Raw genomic sequence first — 19,848 nt, 5'->3', positions numbered from 1 at the left:
ACATAATATGATGGTTAATGTGGTTGGATTTCAATTTATCATCTTGCTATTTTGCTTCATATTTTTCCTATCTGTTCTTTGTTTCCATTTTTCTCATTGTCTGCCTTCTTTTGTGTACATTGAGTAGTCTTATACTTTCATTTTCTCTTTTGTGGGTTTATTATCTATAACTCTTTAAAATTTATTTTAGAGGGTTTTTGGGGAGATCTCTATTATAATCTTTAGTTTATTGCAGTCTACCTTTAAGTGAATGTCACCACTTACCATATAACATAAAAACTGTATATAATATAATTCCACTTTTTTCATTCTAGATTTTGTTTTGTTGTTGGCATACATTTTTCTTGTACATATGCTAAAAAATTTCAAAATGCAATGTATCATATTTTTAAAGAGTAAGACTATTAAAATATTATAAATAATTAGGAAAACTCATATATTTATTCACTTTGTTATCATTTCTGGTGTACTTCTAAACCTTATGTGGATATATACTTTTATGTGGTACAATTTATATTTTGACTAAAGGAGTTCCTTTAAGATTTTTTGTAGTATGGGTCTGCTGGTTGTTATTATTTTTTTTTCAATGCCTTCTTTTAAAAAATAATTTACCTAGTTATAGAATTCTAGTTTGACAGATTTTTTTTTTTTACTTTGACTTTAAAGATGTTGCTGTGCTGTCTTCTACCATGGATTTATCCAATTGAGAAATTTGTTACTATCCTTCCTTTGTTCCTATAAAGAAAATACTCCCCCCCCCCCCCCCCCGCCCGGCTAGTTTTAAGATTTTTCTCATCACTGATATTAAAGAGTTTGATTATGTGACATGTAATTTTATTCATACCTCTTGTGTTTTGAGTTTTTGACCTTCTTGGGTCTATGATCTTATAGATTTCATCAAGTTTTATTAAAATTTGTAACTATTTTTTGAAATATATTTTTCTATGCCCTTTCTTTCTCCTCTCCCTTTGGTGACTATTTCAAGTTTATTAGGCTGCTTGAAATTATCGCACAGCTCACTTATGGTCTGTTAATTTTTAAATTTGATTCCTCTTTTACTTCCTTTTGAATATATTGTGTTGCTATGTCTTTAAGACCACTGTTCTTTTCTTCTAGAATGTCTAATCAGACATGAATCTCATCCAGGGTACTTTTCATATCAGACATTATAGTTTCACCTCTAGAAGTTGGATTTGGGTTGATTTTTTAATCTTTTATGTCTCTACTTAACTATTTGAATGCATGGAATACAGTTATAATAATTCTTTTAATGTCTTTGCCTGTTGATTCTTATATCTGTACTAGTTTTGGGTTAGTTTCAATTGATTGACCATCATGTGGGTCCATTTTCTTGCTCCTTTGCATGCTTGGTAATTCTAATATTATATTATAAACTAGAGGCCTGATACATAAAATTCATGCATCGGGGGAGAGGGGTTCCCTCATCCCGGCCTGCACCCTCTCCAATCCGGGACCCCTTGCAGCAGTCAGACATCTCTCTCACAATACGGGATCGCTGGCTCCTAACCGTTCACCTGCCTGCCTGCCTGATCTCCCCTGCTAGCTTGATCCCCATAACTGCTCTCCCCTGCGGGACTGATCCCCATATTTGCTCTCCCCTGCTGGCCTTATCCCCCTAACTGCTCTCCCCTGCTGGCCTGATCCCCCTGACTCCTCCTCTCCCCTGCTCGCCTGATCCCCCTGACTGCTCTCCCCTGCTGGCCTGATCCCCATATTTGCTCTCCCCTGCCAGCCTGATTGCCCCTAACCACCTCTGCCTTGGCCCCGCCATCATGGCTTTGTCCAGAAGGACATCCAGAAGGTCGTCTGGAAGATGTCTGGTCTAATTAGCATATTACCCTTTTATAAGTATAGGTATGTGAATAGCAGAATCACTTAATGGCAGAGGTAATTTATCCATTAGTAAGTTTAATGACATACTTGTCCTACTATGGCAAGTTAAAAAATGAGGTGGAGCCTTGGATGGGTGGCTTAGTTGGTTGGAGTGTCATCTTATACAAGAAATGGTTGCAGGTTTGATTACTGGCCAAGGCACATACCTAAGTTGTGGTTGAAAGCCTAATCAGGGCACATACTGGAGGTATCTGATCACTGTTTCTATCTCATATTTATGTTTCTCTCTCTCTCTCTCTCTCTCTCTCTCTCTCTCTCTCTCTCGCTCTCTCTCTCTTTCTCTCATCTTAAAACCATTAAAAAAACATAATCACATGAGAATTTTTAAAGAAATGAGGTGGAGGGAGATCCAGAACACTGAAGGCACATTCAGTGAATAAGGGATGTAGCAGAATAAATAATTGATATAAGTATAGATAAATTTGGGTGGGGTAATGATAAAATCATTCCTCTACTTAATTCTTAATAATGGAGAAAGGATGAATATGATTTTTCAATTATATTCTACTCTCTAATTTATAATAATAAAAGTGTAATTTGCTAATTAGACCAGACATCCTTCCGGACGACCTTCCAGATGAAGCCGGGGCTGCAAGGGAAGCCCGGGTCCCGGGTGCCCGTCGGCGGCCAGAGGGAAGCCCAGGTCCTGGGTGCCAGAGGGAAGCCAGTGTCAGCAGCTGGGGGAAGAGAGGCCTACTCTTGCAAGAATTTCGTGCATTGGGCCTCTAGTAATGTTATAAAAAGATATTTTTGCTAAATCTAAAAAACCTTATGAGATTAAGGTACTATCATTTTACACTTACTGCAATATTATCTATGATAATAAAAGAGAAAAATGCAAATCGACCAAACGGCTGAATAGTGGAATGACTGTCCGGACATCCTTCTAGACGACCTGAGACCTTACAGATGATCTTTCAGATGAAGCCGGGTCTGCAGCCATGGGATCGAGGCAGCTGCCAGGACTGTGAGGGAGGGATCGAGGCTGTGAAGGTCTACTCTTGGATGAATTTCATGCATCGGGCCTCTAGTTAATAATAAAGTTTTAACATATCTTTATTATTTTATTTTATTTTTATTTTATTTTTTTTTTATTGCTTAAAGTATTACAAAGGGTATTACATATGTATCCATTTTATCCCCCCGCCCTAGACAGTCCCCTAGCCTCCCCTATCACCCAGTGTCTTATGTCCATTGGTTATGCTTATATGCATGCATACAAGTCCTTTAGTTGATCTCTTACCCCCCTACCTCCTGCCCCCCAACCCTCCCCGGCCTTCCCGCTGCAGTTTGACAATCTGTTTGAGGCAGCTCTGCCTCTGTATCTATTATTGTTCAAAAGTTTATAATGGTCTCTATTGTCCATGAATGAGTGAGATCATGTGGTATTTTTCCTTTATTGACTGGCTTATTTCACTTAGCATAATGCTCTCCAGTTCCATCCATGACGTTGCAAATGGTAAGAGTTCCTTCCTTTTTACAGCAGCATAGTATTCCATCGTGTAGATGTACCACAGTTTTCTAATCCATTCATCTACTGATGGGCACTTAGGCTGTTTCCAGATCTTAGCTATGGTGAATTGTGCTGCTATGAACATAGGGGTGCATATATCCTTTCTGATTGGTGTTTCTGGTTTCTTGGGATATATTCCTAGAAGTGGGATCACAGGGTCAAATGGGAGTTCCATTTTCAGTTTTTTAAGGAAACTCCATACTGTCTTCCATAGTGGCTGCACCAGTCTGCATTCCCACCAGCAGTGCACAAGTGTTCCTTTTTCTCCACATCCTCTCCAGCACTTGTCGTTTGTTGATTTGTTGATGATAGCCAGTCTGACAGGTGTGAGATGGTACCTCATTGCTGTTTTGATTTGCATCTCTCGGATGATTAGTGACTTTGAGCATGTTTTCATATGTCTCTTGGCTTTCTGAATGTCCTCTTTTGAAAGGTGTCTATTTAGGTCCTTTGCCCATTTTTTGATTGGATTGTTTATCTTCCTTTTGTTAAGTTGTATGAGTTCCCTATAAATTTTGGAGATTAGGCCCTTATCAGATATGTCATTGGCAAATATGTTTTCCCACACAGTGGGTTTTCTCGTTGTTTTGTTGATGGTTTCTTTTGCTGTGCAGAAGCTTTTTATTTTGATGTAGTCCCATTTGTTTATTTTTTCTTTAGTTTCAAGTGCCCTAGGAGCTGTATCAGTGAAGAAATTGCTTCGGCATATGTCTGAGATTTTCTTGCCTTTGGATTCTTCTAGAATTTTTATGGTTTCCTGTCGTACATTTAAGTCCTTTATCCATTTTGAGTTTATTTTTGTGTATGGTGTAAGTTGGTGGTCTAGTTTCATTTTCTTGCATATATCTGTCCAATTTTCCCAACACCATTTATTGAAGAGACTATCTTGGCTCCATTGTATGTTCTTGCCTCCTTTGTCAAATATTAATTGAGCATATTGGTTCGGGCCAATTTCTGGGCTCTCTATTCTATTCCATTGATCTATATGCCTATTCTTGTGCCAGTACCAGGCAGTTTTGAGAACAGTGGCTTTGTAATACAACTTGATATCTGGTATTGAGATCCCACCTACTTTGTTCTTTTTCAGGATTGCTGCAGCTATTCGGGGTCTTTTTTTATTCCAGATGAATTTTTGGAAAGTTCGTTCTAGATCTCTGAAGTATGCTGTTGGTACTTTAATGGGAAGTGCGTTGAATTTATAGATTGCTTTGGGTAGTATGGACATTTTAATGATGTTGATTCTACCAATCCATGAACACGGTATGTTCTTCCATCTGTTTATGTCTTCCTCTATGTCTTTTTTCAACGTCCTGTAGTTTTCTCAGTAGAGGTCTTTTACCTCTTTAGTTAAGTTTATTCCTAGGTAGCTTAGTTTTTTTGGTGCAATGGTAAACGGGATTGTTTTTATAATCTCTCTTTCTGAAAGTTCACTATTGGTGTATAGAAATGCCTCAGATTTCTTGGGGTTAATTTTGTATCCTGCTACATTGCCAAATTCATGTATTAAGTCTAGTAGCTTTTTGATGGAATCTCTAGGGTTTTGTATGTATAATATCATGTCGTCTGCAAATAAGGACAGTTTTACTTCCTCTTTTCCAACTTGGATGCCTTTTATTTCTTCTTCTTGCCGAATTGCAATGGCTAACACTTCCAGTACTATGTTGAACAGGAGTGGTGAGAGGGGGCATCCCTGTCTTGTTCCTGTTCTTAGGGGAAATGGTGTTAGTTTTTGTCCGTTGAGTATGATGTTGGCTGTGGGCCTGTCATATATGGCTTTTATTATGTTGAGGTATGATCCTTCTACTCCCACCTTGCTGAGAGTTTTTATCAAAAATGGGTGTTGAATTTTGTCAAATGCTTTTTCTGCATCAATTGATATGACCATGTGGTTTTTTTCTTTCAATTTGTTTATGTGATGTATCACGTTTATTGATTTGCGGATATTGTACCATCCTTGCATCCCTGGGATGAATCCTACTTGGTCATGGTGTATGATCTTTCTGATGTACTGCTGGATCCGATTTGCTAAGATTTTGTTGAGGATTTTGGCATCTATGTTCATGAGGGATATTGGCCTGTAATTCTCTTTCATTGTGTTGTCTTTACCTGGTTTTGGTATTAGGGTGATGCTGGCTTCATAGAATGAGCTTGGAAGTGTTCCTTCCTCTTGAATTTTTTGTAGTAGTCTGAGGAGGATAGGTTTTAGTTCTTCCTTGAATGTTTGGTAAAACTCCCCTGTGAAGCCGTCTGGTCCTGGGCTTTTGTTTGATGGAAGCTTTTTAATGACTGCTTCAATTTCTTCCATAGTTATTGGCCTGTTGAGATTTTTAGATTCTTCCTGATTGAGTTTTGGAATGCTGTATTTTTCTAGGAATTTGTCCATTTCCTCCAGGTTGTCTAGTTTGTTGGAGTAAAGCTGTCCATAGTATTTTTTAACAATCATTTGTATTTCTGTGGGGTCTGTTGTTATTTCGCCTCTATCGTTTCTGATTTTATTTATTTGGGTCCTCTCTCTCTGCTTCTTGGTGAGTCTGGCTAGAGGTTTATCAATCTTGTTTATCCTTTCAAAGAACCAGCTCTTGGTTTCATTGATTTTCTGTATTGTTTTTTTGGTCTCTATGTCATTTATTTCTGCTCTAATCTTTATTATCTCCTTCCTTCTGCTCACTCTGGGGTTTTCTTGTTGCTCTCTTTCTAATTCTTTGAGTTGTAGAGTTAGATGATTTACTACCATTTTTTCTTGTTTTTTGAGATAGGCCTGTAGAGCTATAAACTTCCCTCTCAGGACTGCTTTCAATGTGTCCCATTGGTTTTGGATTGTTGTGTTTTCATTGTCATTAGTTTCCAGGATGTTTTTAATTTCTTCTTTGATCTCATTGGTAACCCAATCAATATTTAATAGCATGCTATTCAGCTTCCAGGTGTTTGAGTATTTTGGGTTGTTTTTATTGTAGTTTATTTCTAATATTATGCCATTGTGGTCTGCGAAGACGCTTTTTATGATTTCAATCTTCTTGAATTTGGGGATACTTTGCTTGTGACCCAATATGTGGTCTATTTTTGAATATGTCCCATGAGCACCTGAGAAGAACGTATATTCTCTGGCTTTGGGGTGCAGTGTTCTGAAGATGTCTATTAAGTCCATCTGATCTAGTGAGTCATTTAGGATTGCTGTATCTTTGCTGATTGTTTGTCTATAGGACTTATCCAGTGCTGTCAATGGTGTATTAAAGTCCCCTACTATGATTGTATTGTTGTCGATCTCTCCTTTGATATTTTCCAGGAGTTTTTTTATGAATTTGGGTGCTCCTACATTGGGTGCATATATGTTTACCAGGGTTATATCTTCTTGTTGTATTGATCCCTTTAGTATTATGAAGTGGCCTTCCTTATCTCTTGTTAAGGCCTTCACTTTGAGGTCTATTTTGTCCCATATAAGTATTGCTACCCCAGCTTTCTTTTCCTTTCCATTTGCCTGAAAGATATTTTTCCATCCTTTCACTTTCAGTCTGTGTGAGTCCCTTCTAATGAGGTGGGTTTCTTGTAGACAGCAGATGTATGGGTCATGTTTTTTTATCCATTCAGCCACTCGATGTCTTTTGGTTGGAGCATTTAGTCCGTTTACGTTTAAAGTTATTATTGAAAGGTACTTGTTTGTAGCCATTTCTTTTTGTGTGTGTGTGTGGCTGTTTTCTTTCTGAGCTTTTTATTTCTTCTTTTTATACCAGTCCCTTTAGCATTCCTTGCATTGCTGGCTTGGTGGTGACAAACTCCCTTAGTCTTTTTTTGTCTGTGAAGCTTCTTATTTCCCCTTCAAGTTTGAATGATAGCCTTGCTGGATAGAGTATTCTTGGATTCAGTCCTTTGCTTTGCATCACTTTGTAAATTTCAGTCCATTCTTTTCTGGCCTGATGTGTTTCTGTTGAGAAGTCATTTGACAATCTAATGGGAGATCCCTTGTATGTAACTTTCCGTCTCTCTCTTGCAGCCTGTAAGATTCTCTCTTTGTCCTGAACATTTGCCATGGTGATTATGATGTGTCTTGGTGTGGGTCTTTTCGGGTTCACCTTGTTTGGGACTCTCTGGGCTTGTGTGACTTTTTTCTTCCCCACCTCAGGAAAGTTTTCTGATATTATTTCTTCGAGTAGGTTTTCTAATCCTTGTTCATCTTTCTGTTGTTCTGGTACTCCTATTATTCGTATGTTGTTTCGTTTCATGTTGTCCCAAAGCTCCCTTAGGCTCTCCTCCTGTCTTTTAATTTTTTTCTCCAATTGCAGTACATTTTGGGTGTGTTTTGCTTCCTTGTCTTCTAATTCACTTATTCGGTCCTCCGCTTCTCCTAGTCTACTGTTGATACTTTCAATGGAGTTTTTCATTGCAGCTATATCACTCTTCATTTCTTCTTGGGTCTTACTTAGGTTGTTGATTTTTTCATCTGTTTCTTCTAGCTTCTTCCATATGTTATCGATTTTTTCATCTGTTTCTTCTTGCTTCTTGCAGAGGTTGTCGATTTTTTCCTCCATCCGGTTTATGCACTCTAGGATCCTTATTCTGAATTCTTTATCTGTCATGTTGCATGCCTCTGTATTACTTAGCTGCTTTTCTGGAGAGTCCTCCTTCTCTTTCCTTTGGGGGTTTCTTTGTCTACCCATGTTTGATCTCACTGACATATCTAGACGTTGAGTTGTTCGGTGGTTGCTCCCTTGGTGGCAGTGACTCCTTGGTCTGTGGTTGCTCTTTGGGCGGTTGCGGTAGCAGCTGCTCTTCAGTTGGCAGCAGCTCCTCTGGTGGGTGCTGTTCACAGCTGTGGTGGCTCTTCCGGCTGGTGGGGCGAGGTTTCACGTACAGCTGCTGTTCCTCAGCAGAGGATGAGGTGCTCAGGAGGTTGCTGTTGCTTGGATCTGCTGCGTTGATTTAAAGGCACAAAATACAACACAACAAGGCACCACGTACCAGGCACTATACACAAATATATTCACGATATTAATAACCCCAATTAAAGGTGACCACCTGAATTAAGAGAATTAGGGGATAAGGCAGAAGGAAGAGAAAAAGATAAAAGAGAAAAAGGAAAAGAAAGTAGGGACCAAAAAAAGGGAGTGCAAAAATGAAATTGGGAAAAAGGAAGGGGGAAAATAAAAGCGAGAAAAGAAAAGAAAAAAAAAAGAGCAAAAAGAGAGAATGAAGTGGAAGAGGGAAGAGACTTTTTATATGAGGAGAATACTCCTATAGAACAGCCATTAATCCCAACAAATTCCAGCAACAGCTCCCTGGATATGAATGCAAACTAGAAACAACCAATAATATAACGATGAAAATAGAATGGTGAACACTAATCCCAAAATAAAATAAAGAAAAAATAAAATGGCACTTTAAAAAATGGTAAAATGGTAGCAGTAATAATACTGGTTAAAAATAAGAAGGTAGTAATTAAAAGGGTAAAATCAGGTGATGGAAAAAGAAGAAAAGAAAGAAAAAAAAAGAAAAAAAAAAGAACAGAAAAAAAAAGAATGAAAAAAAAATTGGTTTCTTAGTTAAAAAGTGAAAAAAGAAAAAAAATTGCAGTAGTGAAGGTCCTTCGTTTCTTCTATTCTTCAGTGTGGCTCGCCTTAGACCTTCCAGGTATTCAGGACAGTGTTGAGTTTCCCTGCGATATACTGTTCCTCTGTGTTGTAAACCACAGTCCTTATTTTAAAGCATGCCGCATTTATTTCCCAGACTGCCTTATTTTGTGTTTAGCAAAGAGTCAGTTTGTGGGTCAGCCTCTGGGTGGCAGTGTTCTGGGGTTGGCCTCTGGGGCTATAGGGCCTCTCTGTCCAGTGGAAGTTCACTGCCCAGAGCTGACTGCGTAATAGTTAGTTACCAGCGCTATGTTGTTGCTGGGATTGAAAATCCCCCTATAGGCCAGACCCTGTTAACTCCCAGGGACTGATCAGGTTATCTTAATCCTTGATCTCGTACAGGGTGGAATCTGGGTGTGGCTGTGCTCCTTGCCTGGGGGCTGGGGGGAGGAGACTCCCTCTCAGGAGCGGGTGGCTGCCCCAGTCCCGGGCTCTGGGGTGTCTCAGCACTCAATTCACTACCACCTCTCCCGGCTCCCCCTCTTTCCCCAGTCTCTCCCCAGATTCCACTCCTCCGCACACTCTCCCTCTCTTCAGCACAGGTGAGTGTCTGTATCCGAAATGTCCCATGAACAGGATTCAGTGAAAACAAACAAACAAATGCCGGCCGCGGAAACGGGGAAGGCTTGGTTTCTGTAAGCTTCTTCTCTTACCGGGACTGCATGGTCAGGTCAGCTCTTCAGGCTGCCCCCTTTAGGCTCAGTCCTCCGTGATCACAGAACCCAGCTCTCAATTTCCCTGGCGGCGCCCGGAATCCCGCGGTTCTCCTTTCCCCCGTCAGGGGCTGTGCCTGTCCCAAGGGACGCGGCTGTCTGCCACGCGGTCTCCCTCCGACTCTCTGGGCTCAGAGGTCTGGCAAACTTTCCTGCCCAAATCCCTGGTTTTTTTTTTACCTTACCAGGGGAGTTCTGCTCTTCCCGGCTGTAAACCCTCTCACCAGCTGAGCAATTTCGCCAATTCGGTGTGAGTGTTACTAGCTTCAGCTGCTCGCTCCATTTGCTCCGGGACACGACCTGGGACCATCTTTATTATTTTAAATGTAAAGTACTGTAGTATTGCATATCAGGTTTTATAATTAGATATGAATGTCTATATTTTATCATTTTCAAATATATTAGCAGAAATAGAAAATAGGTTTATTTAAAAATTGAATAATTTAACCTACCTGTTGAATATTTTAAAACTTTATTCAATGATGTCTTAACCAAGCTAGTAGAAGACTGGGAGCAATGTGTCTCTTGAACTAGATAAGTGCAAATGACCATTTAAGGTGAACTACCAGCACCTATGAAGTTGAATGACCCCATTTTCCTTGACTAAGTTCTGTTGCTGATACAGAAAATTTGTTTTTATTGCTACCATTTTTTTCTTTAGCTACTTTTCTGAACCTTTGCCAATCTTGTCTTATTCTAGTTAATTACTTTTTTTTAAGGTTTTCAAGATATTAGCAAGAAGATAACTAGACAAGATGCCTGATTTACTTGACTTCTCAGAAATCTTCAATTGCCAACTACCCAATCTCTCCAAAAATAGAATACTTTACACATTATTTCCATTTTAGTAGGTGGCAAAAATAATTGATTAAATCATATTGCAACATTTGTCTATGCTGTTCAACCTAACTCTTCCATAGTGACTATCAATGATGCAAGAGGTGGCCTGACTACTGAGATGAGTTCAGGTTTCAGTTATTCAATTATTTGAGTATCCAACAATATCTACCACACATTGTAAATATCCCAATGAAGCAGCAAAGAGAGAAGTGGAAACACACAGAATCTCACCCCCGCCCCGTGTGTCTACTTTATCCCAGTCTAGCCCAATAAGAGAGTGGAAACCATGATGTAGGCATGTTCCAATGCCCAGCATTTGGAGAAGTAGTTGGTTATAGGCATGACATACCCTAATATTTATGAGAAGAAAATAAACTTTGTAATTTTACCAAGAGTTTTTATTTCTTTCTCTTTCTCTCTTACAGACCACCACTCTGCATGTATGATATTGTACTTAAAGAAAATGAGGAGGTATTTCTCAATCCATGCACCTGTATAGCAGAGGAAATATAGCATGCCTTCTTCAATCAATTGTAACAACTTGTTTGTGAAGTGAAGAAGTTGTAATGGGAACAGTGTAATCAGTATTTCTTTTAGAATGTACTGTTCAATCTGGGATTCAGATATTTCTACTTCTTAAAAATGCATATGGCAAAGCATTCTGAATATATTTTAAAAGCTGTTTATTTCTGTGTACATCAATCAACTGTTTATCATCTAATTTTCCCTTAATTGCTTATCCTATATAATAAAAGCCTAATATGCTGAGTGTCTGATCGTCTGGTCATCCATTCAACCAATTGAAGTGTAATCTACACTAATAAAAGAGAAACATGGTAATTGGCGTACGACCGCTACCCTTTTCATTGGCTAATCAGCGAGATATGCAAATTAACTGTCAGCCAAGATGGCGGCTGGCAGCCAGGCAGCTTGAAACTAACATGAGGCTTGCTTGCCTCAGTGACGGACGAAACCAACGTTCCCCACCTGCGGCTGCAGGCCTCTGAGCCTGCAGTTTCAAACATTGTAACAAATACCGCAGGACTTCAGCCAGCAGATTCGCAACATTGTATGCAAAGGCCAGAAACCTACTTTCAGGAGCGGCGGCCTAAGAGCTGGAGCCAAGCCTCAAGCTAAAGCTGGCCCAGAATAAAAAAAAAAAAAAAAAGGAGCAGTTGAGAGCTTCAGTCACCCCCAGCCTGAAAACAGCCCTCAGCCCCTCACCCAGACTGGCCAGGCACCCCAGTGGGGAGCCCCACCCTGAAGGGTGTGTGACCAGCTGCAAACAGCCATCATCCCCTCACCCAGGCTGGCCAGGCACCCCAGTGGGGACCCCCACCCTGATCCAGGACACCCTTCAGGGCAAACCAGCCAGCCTCACCCATGCACCAGGCCTCTATCCTATATAGTAAAAGGGTAATATGCCTCCCAGCACCGGGATCAGCATGACAGGGGGCAGCGCCCAAACCCCCTGATCGCCCTGCGGCTCTGTGTGTGACAGGGGGCGGGGCCCCAACCTCCTGAGCAGCCCTGCTCTGTGCCTTATGGGAGGAGCTCCCCAACGCCCCCACCCCCCACGGGCTCTGCTCTGTGTGTGATGGGGTAGAGCCATAACCTCCTCATCGGCCCTGCCCTGAGTGTGAGAGTGGCGGCACCCCAACCCCCTGATTGGCCCTGTTCTGTGCCTGATGGGGGGAGCTCCCCAACCACTTGATTGCCCTGCGGCTCTGTGTGTGACAGGGTGTGGCACCCCAACCCCTCCCCACGGGCCCTGCTCTGTGTGTGACGGGGTAGAGCCATAACCTCCCCATCGGCCCTGCCCTGAGTGTGACAGTGGCGGCGCCCCAACCCCCTGATCGGCCCTGCTCTGTGGGTGATAGAGGGCGGTGCCCCAACCCCCTGATGGGCCCTGCTCTGTGGGTGACGGGGGCAGCGCCCCAACCCCCTGATTGGCCCTGCTCTGTGCGTGACAGGGGGTGGCACCACAACCTCCCCATTGACCCTGCCTTGAGTGTGACAGGGGATGGTGCCCCAACCCCCAATTGGCCCTACCCTGAGCGTGACTGAGGCTGGCATCACAATCTCCCAATATGCCCTGCTCTGTGCATGACGGGGCGGTGCCCCAACTCCCCAATCGGCCCTGCTCTGAGCCCGACCAGGGGCTGCACCTAGGGATTGGGCCTGCCCTCTGCCACCCAGGAGCAGGCCTAAGCCAGCAGGTCGTTATCTCCCTAGGGGTCCCAGACTGCGAGAGGGCACAGGCCGGGCTGAGGGACCCCCCCCTCCGAGTGCACAAATTTTTGTGCACCGGGCCTCTAGTATATTAATGATATGCTAAGCTCCGCTCAACCGCTCACCATGATGTGCACTGACCACCAGGGGACAGACAGTCAACTGGTCAACCAGTTACTATAATGTGCACTGGCTGCCAGGGGGCAGATGTTCTGACTGGTAGGTTAGCTTGCTGCTGGGGTCCGGCTGGCCCCACCCCTGATTGGTGCCCCCCACGGGACCCCACCCATGCATGAATTTGTGCACCAGGATTCTAGTTAATAGATAATATGTCATAAGAATAAAGAGAAACATTCTTCCAATACACAGTCTAAACATTCTCCACTTCTCAAACTGCAGTGGTAAAATAAATGAATATTTTTAAATTGTAAATTTGTCACTTGAATAATTCACTTGTATTAATGCAAATCTTATAAACACAAATACACCTTCTGTTTAGTGGTCTATTTAGAATTTTTTATGATGCTTTGTACATCAAGATTTTGTTCCTATGGAGCATAATAATCTATGGGTTCATAATATTTAAGGCCAAATCTTAGGCCCACTACTACTGATGGTGTTATCATAAGTAATTAAATTTACCTCACCATGTTTCAGTCACCTAAGAATTTTTGTGAAGATTGATTCAATACTTTGACTTGTATCTGCTTATAATGATAATAATAAAAATGATAGCTAACACATGAATTACTATATTCCTATTCATTTAATTGTTACAAAAATCCTATGTGATTGGCCTTGTTATCTCCACTGATAAAGAAATTGAGGCACAGAATGTTAACTAACTTACCCAGGATCATAAACAAAACCAGAATTGTAAGCTAAAAAGTGTGGATCATGTGTCCATATTATTAAACCCTATAATATGTGTTTCTCCACAGTTTAATATATGTTAGTAGCTATATTTACAAGTATTACTTTCAGAGTGAATAATGTAAATGTCCTTGGCATTGTCCTTTTTACCTGTTCAGTCCAGGAATTCCTGGCCCAGGTCTCTCACTTATGTGTGAATGCTCCCAAGGTTTCTTTTATGTATGTTTTAAACCAATCTACAACTTAGTCTCTAAGCTTCTGAATTCCTCCTTTATTAAGGGGAATTGCTGGGGCTGCCTTAACAAACTACCACAGAAGCAGTGGCCCAAACAACATATATTTTCTCAAGTTCTGTAGGCTAGAAGTCTAAGATAGGTGTCATCAGGTTTGGTTTTCTCTAAGGCCTCTTTCCTTGAGTTGCAGATAGCCATCCTTTTAAAAAATAATTTGTTTTTATTGATTTTTAGAGAGAGGAAGGGAGAGAGAGATAGAAGTGTTGATGAGAAAGAAACATCAACATCAATTGGTTGCCTCCTGCACACTCCCTGCTTGGGATCGAGCCTGCAACAGGGCATGTGCCCTGATCAGGAATCAAACCAGTGACCTTTTGGTGCAAGAGTGGAGCTCAACCACGGAGCCACACAGGCTGGGCAATAGCCACTATCTTGCTGTCTTCTCATGGTCTTTCCTTTGTGCATGCTGTCTCTAAATTTCCTCTTATAAGGACACCAGTCAGATTCAAGTAGGGCCCACCCCAATGAATTCATTTTAATTTAGTCACCTCTAAAGGCCCTATCTCCAAATACAGTCACATTCTGAGATACTAAGGGTTAGGAGTTTAGCATATGAATTTGGGGAGGGGTCATAGTTCAGCTCATAATACCTTTTATGACTCATTGGCAATGCTGCCGGCACCTCTACTGTCTGACAGTCGTTGAAAAGAGCTCCTTCAGTTTTTACTACAGCCATTCACCCCAGGCCTCTGGCTCCAGACCACAGAGACACGTTCTCTCTCACCTCTGTCACTTAGGCATTTGCTCACACATTTCCCACATTCTTAAACAAAACCAGGAAATGTTAGGTAGTTTCACTTTTCCAATCCCTTCCCACCCAATTTCTTGGCAAATATCCCCAGAAATGTTTAAATCTCAGTCAGTTACATTAATTACATATAAAATGAAAAAAAAAAAGCATTATACGTATGTCACCAGTAGCAGAAATCCTGCTTTAGTCTTGGTTGTGTTGGGCCTCTTGATGACAGAGAATCAGTAACCAACTTGTCTTCCAACATATTCAATGACTCCATAACCCTCATCATAAAGGTTCTTTGACATGGGTGATAGAAGCTTTCAAGGAGAACTCGAAGATATAACCTTACAATGTGTTGTTAGGTTTTCGGTATCCTAATTCTATACACTTTTATTTTGTTTGTCTGTTTTTTCAAGGTAAAAGTTAACAAGGGAAGGAAGCCTTGGGACTTGTCTTGGTGGTGAGGAAAATAAACTCTGACGCTCAAGTTTATAATCTTCTAGGAATATTTTAATCATATTTATTTTTTTGAAATTTGTGGAGATCATAGATCAAAAATAGAAGAAGAAAAATATGTACTTTCCAGAGGCCCATAAAGAAGTACAGATGTTCTATAGCAGTGATGGCGAACCTATGACACGTGTGTCAGAGGTGACACGCAAACTCATTTTGGGTGACATGCATCGACAGAGACAGAAAATTGCATAAATCAAATATTTGTCTCTCACAAAGGCCAGAGTTGGGCATCACTCGAGTAATATTATTACTCACGTTACTCATGATCAATAATGCAATTCTAAAACATGTACATCGGTGTTGCGTAGCAAAGATACATAGTGAAAACATCCAAGATACATTGTTCCAATATTGACATTAATATAAAAAGGTTAAGAATTGCACTATAAAGAGATTAATCTTTACTCATGACATTTTATTTTTACTCGAGTGACAAAATGCCCAATTCTGGAAACGGCCTCATTATTGTCAACATGTGCCTCGGGTAAGCTTCCCGTGCGTTCGGGTGCATTCCACAAACGGACGCACTTGATCGCCATGTTCGTTAGGAGACAGGAGTGGGAGGGTTAGAAGAAAAAGATATACAGTGCAACAGTGCTCGACGAGACATTCTGCGTGTCGGATAATTGATTACAGCACCATATATTTGTTGGTTATACATACTATCTTTGAATTGTTTTGCACCAGGGGTCAGTGCAACAACACTGCAAAAAGTTAATAGGTAAGAAACCTATCAACCATTTATAAAAAACGCCGTGATTTATATTTATTTTTGCAGCCTTGAGATGGAGAATCAAAAAAAATAAAAAAGCAAGATTGAATGATAAAGGAAATGGAAGTAGCAGTAGCCAACCCTTTCAAGACATATGGACCGAGATGTATGGGATTGTCAACAGAAACAGCAGATCATTGTGCATACTGTGTAATGAAACAGTAGTAAGCAGAACGTGGAATGTAAAGAGACATTTTGAAACTAATCATTGTCAGCTCTTGAAAAAAGTATCAATGAAAGGAAGGAATACATTTCTAGGCAGCTACACCTCTATAAAAGTCAATCAAATTCCATCATTAAATTTGTAAGATGCTCTACAAATTTAACATCAGCAAGTTACTGTATTGCTCACTCCATAGCTCAGCATGGAAAAGCCCTCAGTGACGGAGAATTTATTAAGAAAACATTTCTAAAATGTGCACCAGCTCTATTTCACGATATGAAAATAAAGATGATATTATTAAAAGAATTTCTGAGTTACCACTCAGTAGAAATACTATCAAAGACAGAATAATAGATCTTAACAAAAATGTACAACATCAATTAAAAAAAGACTTAAATAGTTGTAAATATTTTTTGATTTCTCTTGATGAAACTGATGTCACATCAAATGCTCAGTTGGCCATTATTGCTAGATATTCTGATGGTCTCACAATGAGAGAAGAGTTGATAAACTAAGAATCAGTGCCAATAAGTACATCAGGAAACGAAATATGTAAGGTTGTTATAAAAACATTCAGGAACCTAAACATTGATATCTCTAAAATTGTGTCAGTCACGACAGATGGGGCACCAAATATGGTGGGAAAAATGTGGGATTCCTGAAATTGTTTATGGAAGCTATTAGACATCCACTTGTACCTTTTCATTGCATTATCCATCAGGAGGTGTTGTGTGCCAAATCGGGATTCTCAGAATTGAATGATTTAATGTCAGTTGTAACAAAAATTGTGAATTTTATAGCTTCTCGACCCCTTCACAAGCGAGAATTTTCTGCACTTTTACAGGAAGTTGATTCAACCTACAGTGGACTACTGATGTTCAATAATGTGAGATGGCTGAGTCGAGGTAAAGTACTTGAGCGATTTGTGGAGTGCTTAGAAGAAATTACTGTATTTATTGAGAATAAGGATCTGGCAAACTTTCCTCAGATCAATGATCATAAGTGGGTCAGCAATTTGATGTTTTTTACACATTTTTCTGTTCATATGAATGAACTGAACTTAAAATTACAAGGTTTTGGGAAAAGTATTGACGTTATGTTTGGATACATCAAATCTTTTGAAAGTAAACAAAATTTTCAAGCGAGATATTGAAGCTAAAACTTGTAAATATTTTTCTCGGATAAAAAATGTATTTTGAGAAGGCCACTACAACGAGTGTAATGGAGTCCATACTTGTGTACCAGAAAATAGTAACACGTTATTTGAACAGTTCAGTGAAAGATTCAACCAATTTAGAAGCCTAGAACAGACCATTAAAATAATTAAGTATCCAGATGTAGTTGTTTCCAGTACTTTGGAATTAAAGGATTTCCAATGGATGCAAATTGACGATTTAGAGATGCAACTTGCAGATTTTCAAGGTAGCATTTGGAGTCATGTGTTTGTCGACTTAAGGTCGAAACTTGAAAATCTGAAACGAAATCGTTTGAATAATGAAGAAGAGTGCAACTATGAACAAGAAATTTTGAGTGCTTGGAACAGAGTACCTGACACTTTAGCGACATAAAAAATCTAGCAATGGCTTTGCTAACAATTTTTTCATCAACATATTTTTGTGAGACTTTGTTCTTAGCATTAAATAATATTAAAATGAACAAAAGAAACCGGCTAACAGATGAAGTTAGTGGCGCTTGCTTGGCCTTGATGTGCACCAAGTATGAACCTGCAATCAAAGAATTAGCAGACAAACTTGAGCACCAAAAAAGTCATTAATTTCTAGTTTTCATACCATTTGATTATCATTGGTTTTATTATTATTTTTTCCTAAATGTACATTGTTTTTGTTCATTTTATACATTTTTTGTTGATTTTTCTTTGTTAAATGGCATTTAAATATACAAAATAAATATCAAAAATATAAATCTTTTTTTACTATGGTTGCAAATATAAAAAAAATTATGAATATTTCTATATGTGACACGGCACCAGAGTTAAGTTAGGATTTTTCAAAATTTTGACACGCCGAGCTCAAAAGGTTCACCATCACTCTTCTATAGCAATTATCTGGTCAACAAAGAGAACAAATAACTCTTATTCGCAAAATATGTTACGCCAGGCTGCTTTGAAGACATGAAGTTCTGGATCAGATACAAAGAAAGCGGAGAAATGAGGTGTTTAAAACCTTTAACCTTAAGAATGTCTACTTGGCACAGGTCACAGCATCAACTTAACACGGTCTTTCAAAGTTCCCTCACAAATGCAGCTTGAAGATTTTAGGTCAAGATAACAGAGTGGGCAAATGCTGTGCTCATCTCCTTGCATGACCACATTGAAATTACAACTAAATTATAGAACAGCCACCCATGAGAACCATTTGAAGATTGGCTGAACAGAACTCCTATAACTAAGGATATAAGGAATAAGCAATGTCGAGATTGGTAAGGAAGGACGGAGATGTGAATCAGGCAGGTCCCACATCCACGTGCAGTGTTTGAGAATCAGGAGGCGTATCTTGGCTGCACATGTGCCCACTGAGGAGAAAGGGGTAGCAGTCCCAAACTGGGTTTTCTAGCCTGGAGTACCAGTGTGAGAAATAGAATTCCCCCAAACAGTTGGCCGTGAAAGCCAGCAGGGTCTCCATCCAGGTGAGACAGGGCTGCTGTGAACCCAGGCGTCTACAAACACTAGCCCTAAACTCTAGAGAAAGGGCAGCAGCTCAAAAAAGCCTGGGACAGGAGAGGAACTGAATTGTCTGGCTTCAGGGTGAGGGCTGGAGGGGCAGCTCTCTCTGAACTAAAGTGCTGGCAAGTGCCATTGTTTTTGTTGACCCCTCCCACACAGCTGGCAAGTGCAAGTAAACACCAAATCTGATTCTCCATTAACCAGGCTTAAGCCACTCTCGCCCCACACTGGTGATACTGACCCAATTTAACCACCTGGCCCAAATCTTTTTCAGAGGCTAATTCACTTAAAGCACAGATGTTTTATAGCAATTAACTGGTCCCAAAATGCAGACTTTCATATCCCAAACAAGCAGTCTGGTAACTCTTGGCAAGTGGCCCCAAGTCTGGCATCAGTAACAGCAGGCCTCAGTCACTTCCACGTCCAGCATAGGCAGCTACCAACCACAGATAAGTTTATAGCTCTTACTAGATGACCACAGGCAGACATAGGTAGCCGCTAATCTTAGCCTTCACCAGAGCCTTTCCAAAGAGGTCCCGGTACCAACATACCATTGGCCAGCTTTAGATCACACCAGGGCACTATCTAATAAGATCCACAAATAGCACACGCAAAAGGTGCGCTTGTCAGGCACCAGAGACCTCTAAAGCAAATCCCGCTCTATGGAGTCATCACACACACAGTAGCTTTTCTGCTATTGTCATAGCCAGTCGACCTGAGGGTCAGTCCCACCAATTGATGTGCAAACAGCAATCAAGGTCAACTCTAACAGGAGAGTACATATAACTCACACAAAAGACACCCCTAGAGAACTCAGCATAGGTGACCAGGAGCAATGAATCACTGGACCAATCAAGACACTACTATATAAGGTGACTCTGCCAAGACTGGGAGAAGTGGCAGATCTACTAATTATATAGAAGCAAATTCAAAGAGATAGCCAAAATGAGAGAGTCCCAATCAAGATGAACCCAAAAAG

The 19,848-nt window shown here is 40.5% G+C and overlaps 1 protein-coding gene across 1 annotated transcript in view; it reads left to right on the top strand.

Annotated features, from left to right (window-relative positions):
* LIPI (lipase I) overlaps positions 1–11,114 on the top strand; it is a 67,621-nt gene extending 56,507 nt beyond the window's left edge. The window contains exon 9 of the mRNA XM_059686200.1: positions 11,027–11,114. Coding sequence (XP_059542183.1) covers positions 11,027–11,114 — 88 coding nt within the window. The remainder of the gene's footprint in view (positions 1–11,026) is intronic.
* Positions 11,115–19,848: the final 8,734 nt, after the last annotated feature.

Source organism: Myotis daubentonii, chromosome 3 (genome assembly GCF_963259705.1).
Source record: "Myotis daubentonii chromosome 3, mMyoDau2.1, whole genome shotgun sequence".
Taxonomy (NCBI): domain Eukaryota; kingdom Metazoa; phylum Chordata; class Mammalia; order Chiroptera; family Vespertilionidae; genus Myotis; species Myotis daubentonii.
Note: the sequence above shows the minus strand (reverse complement) of the source record. Positions and strands in the feature narration are given on the sequence as shown.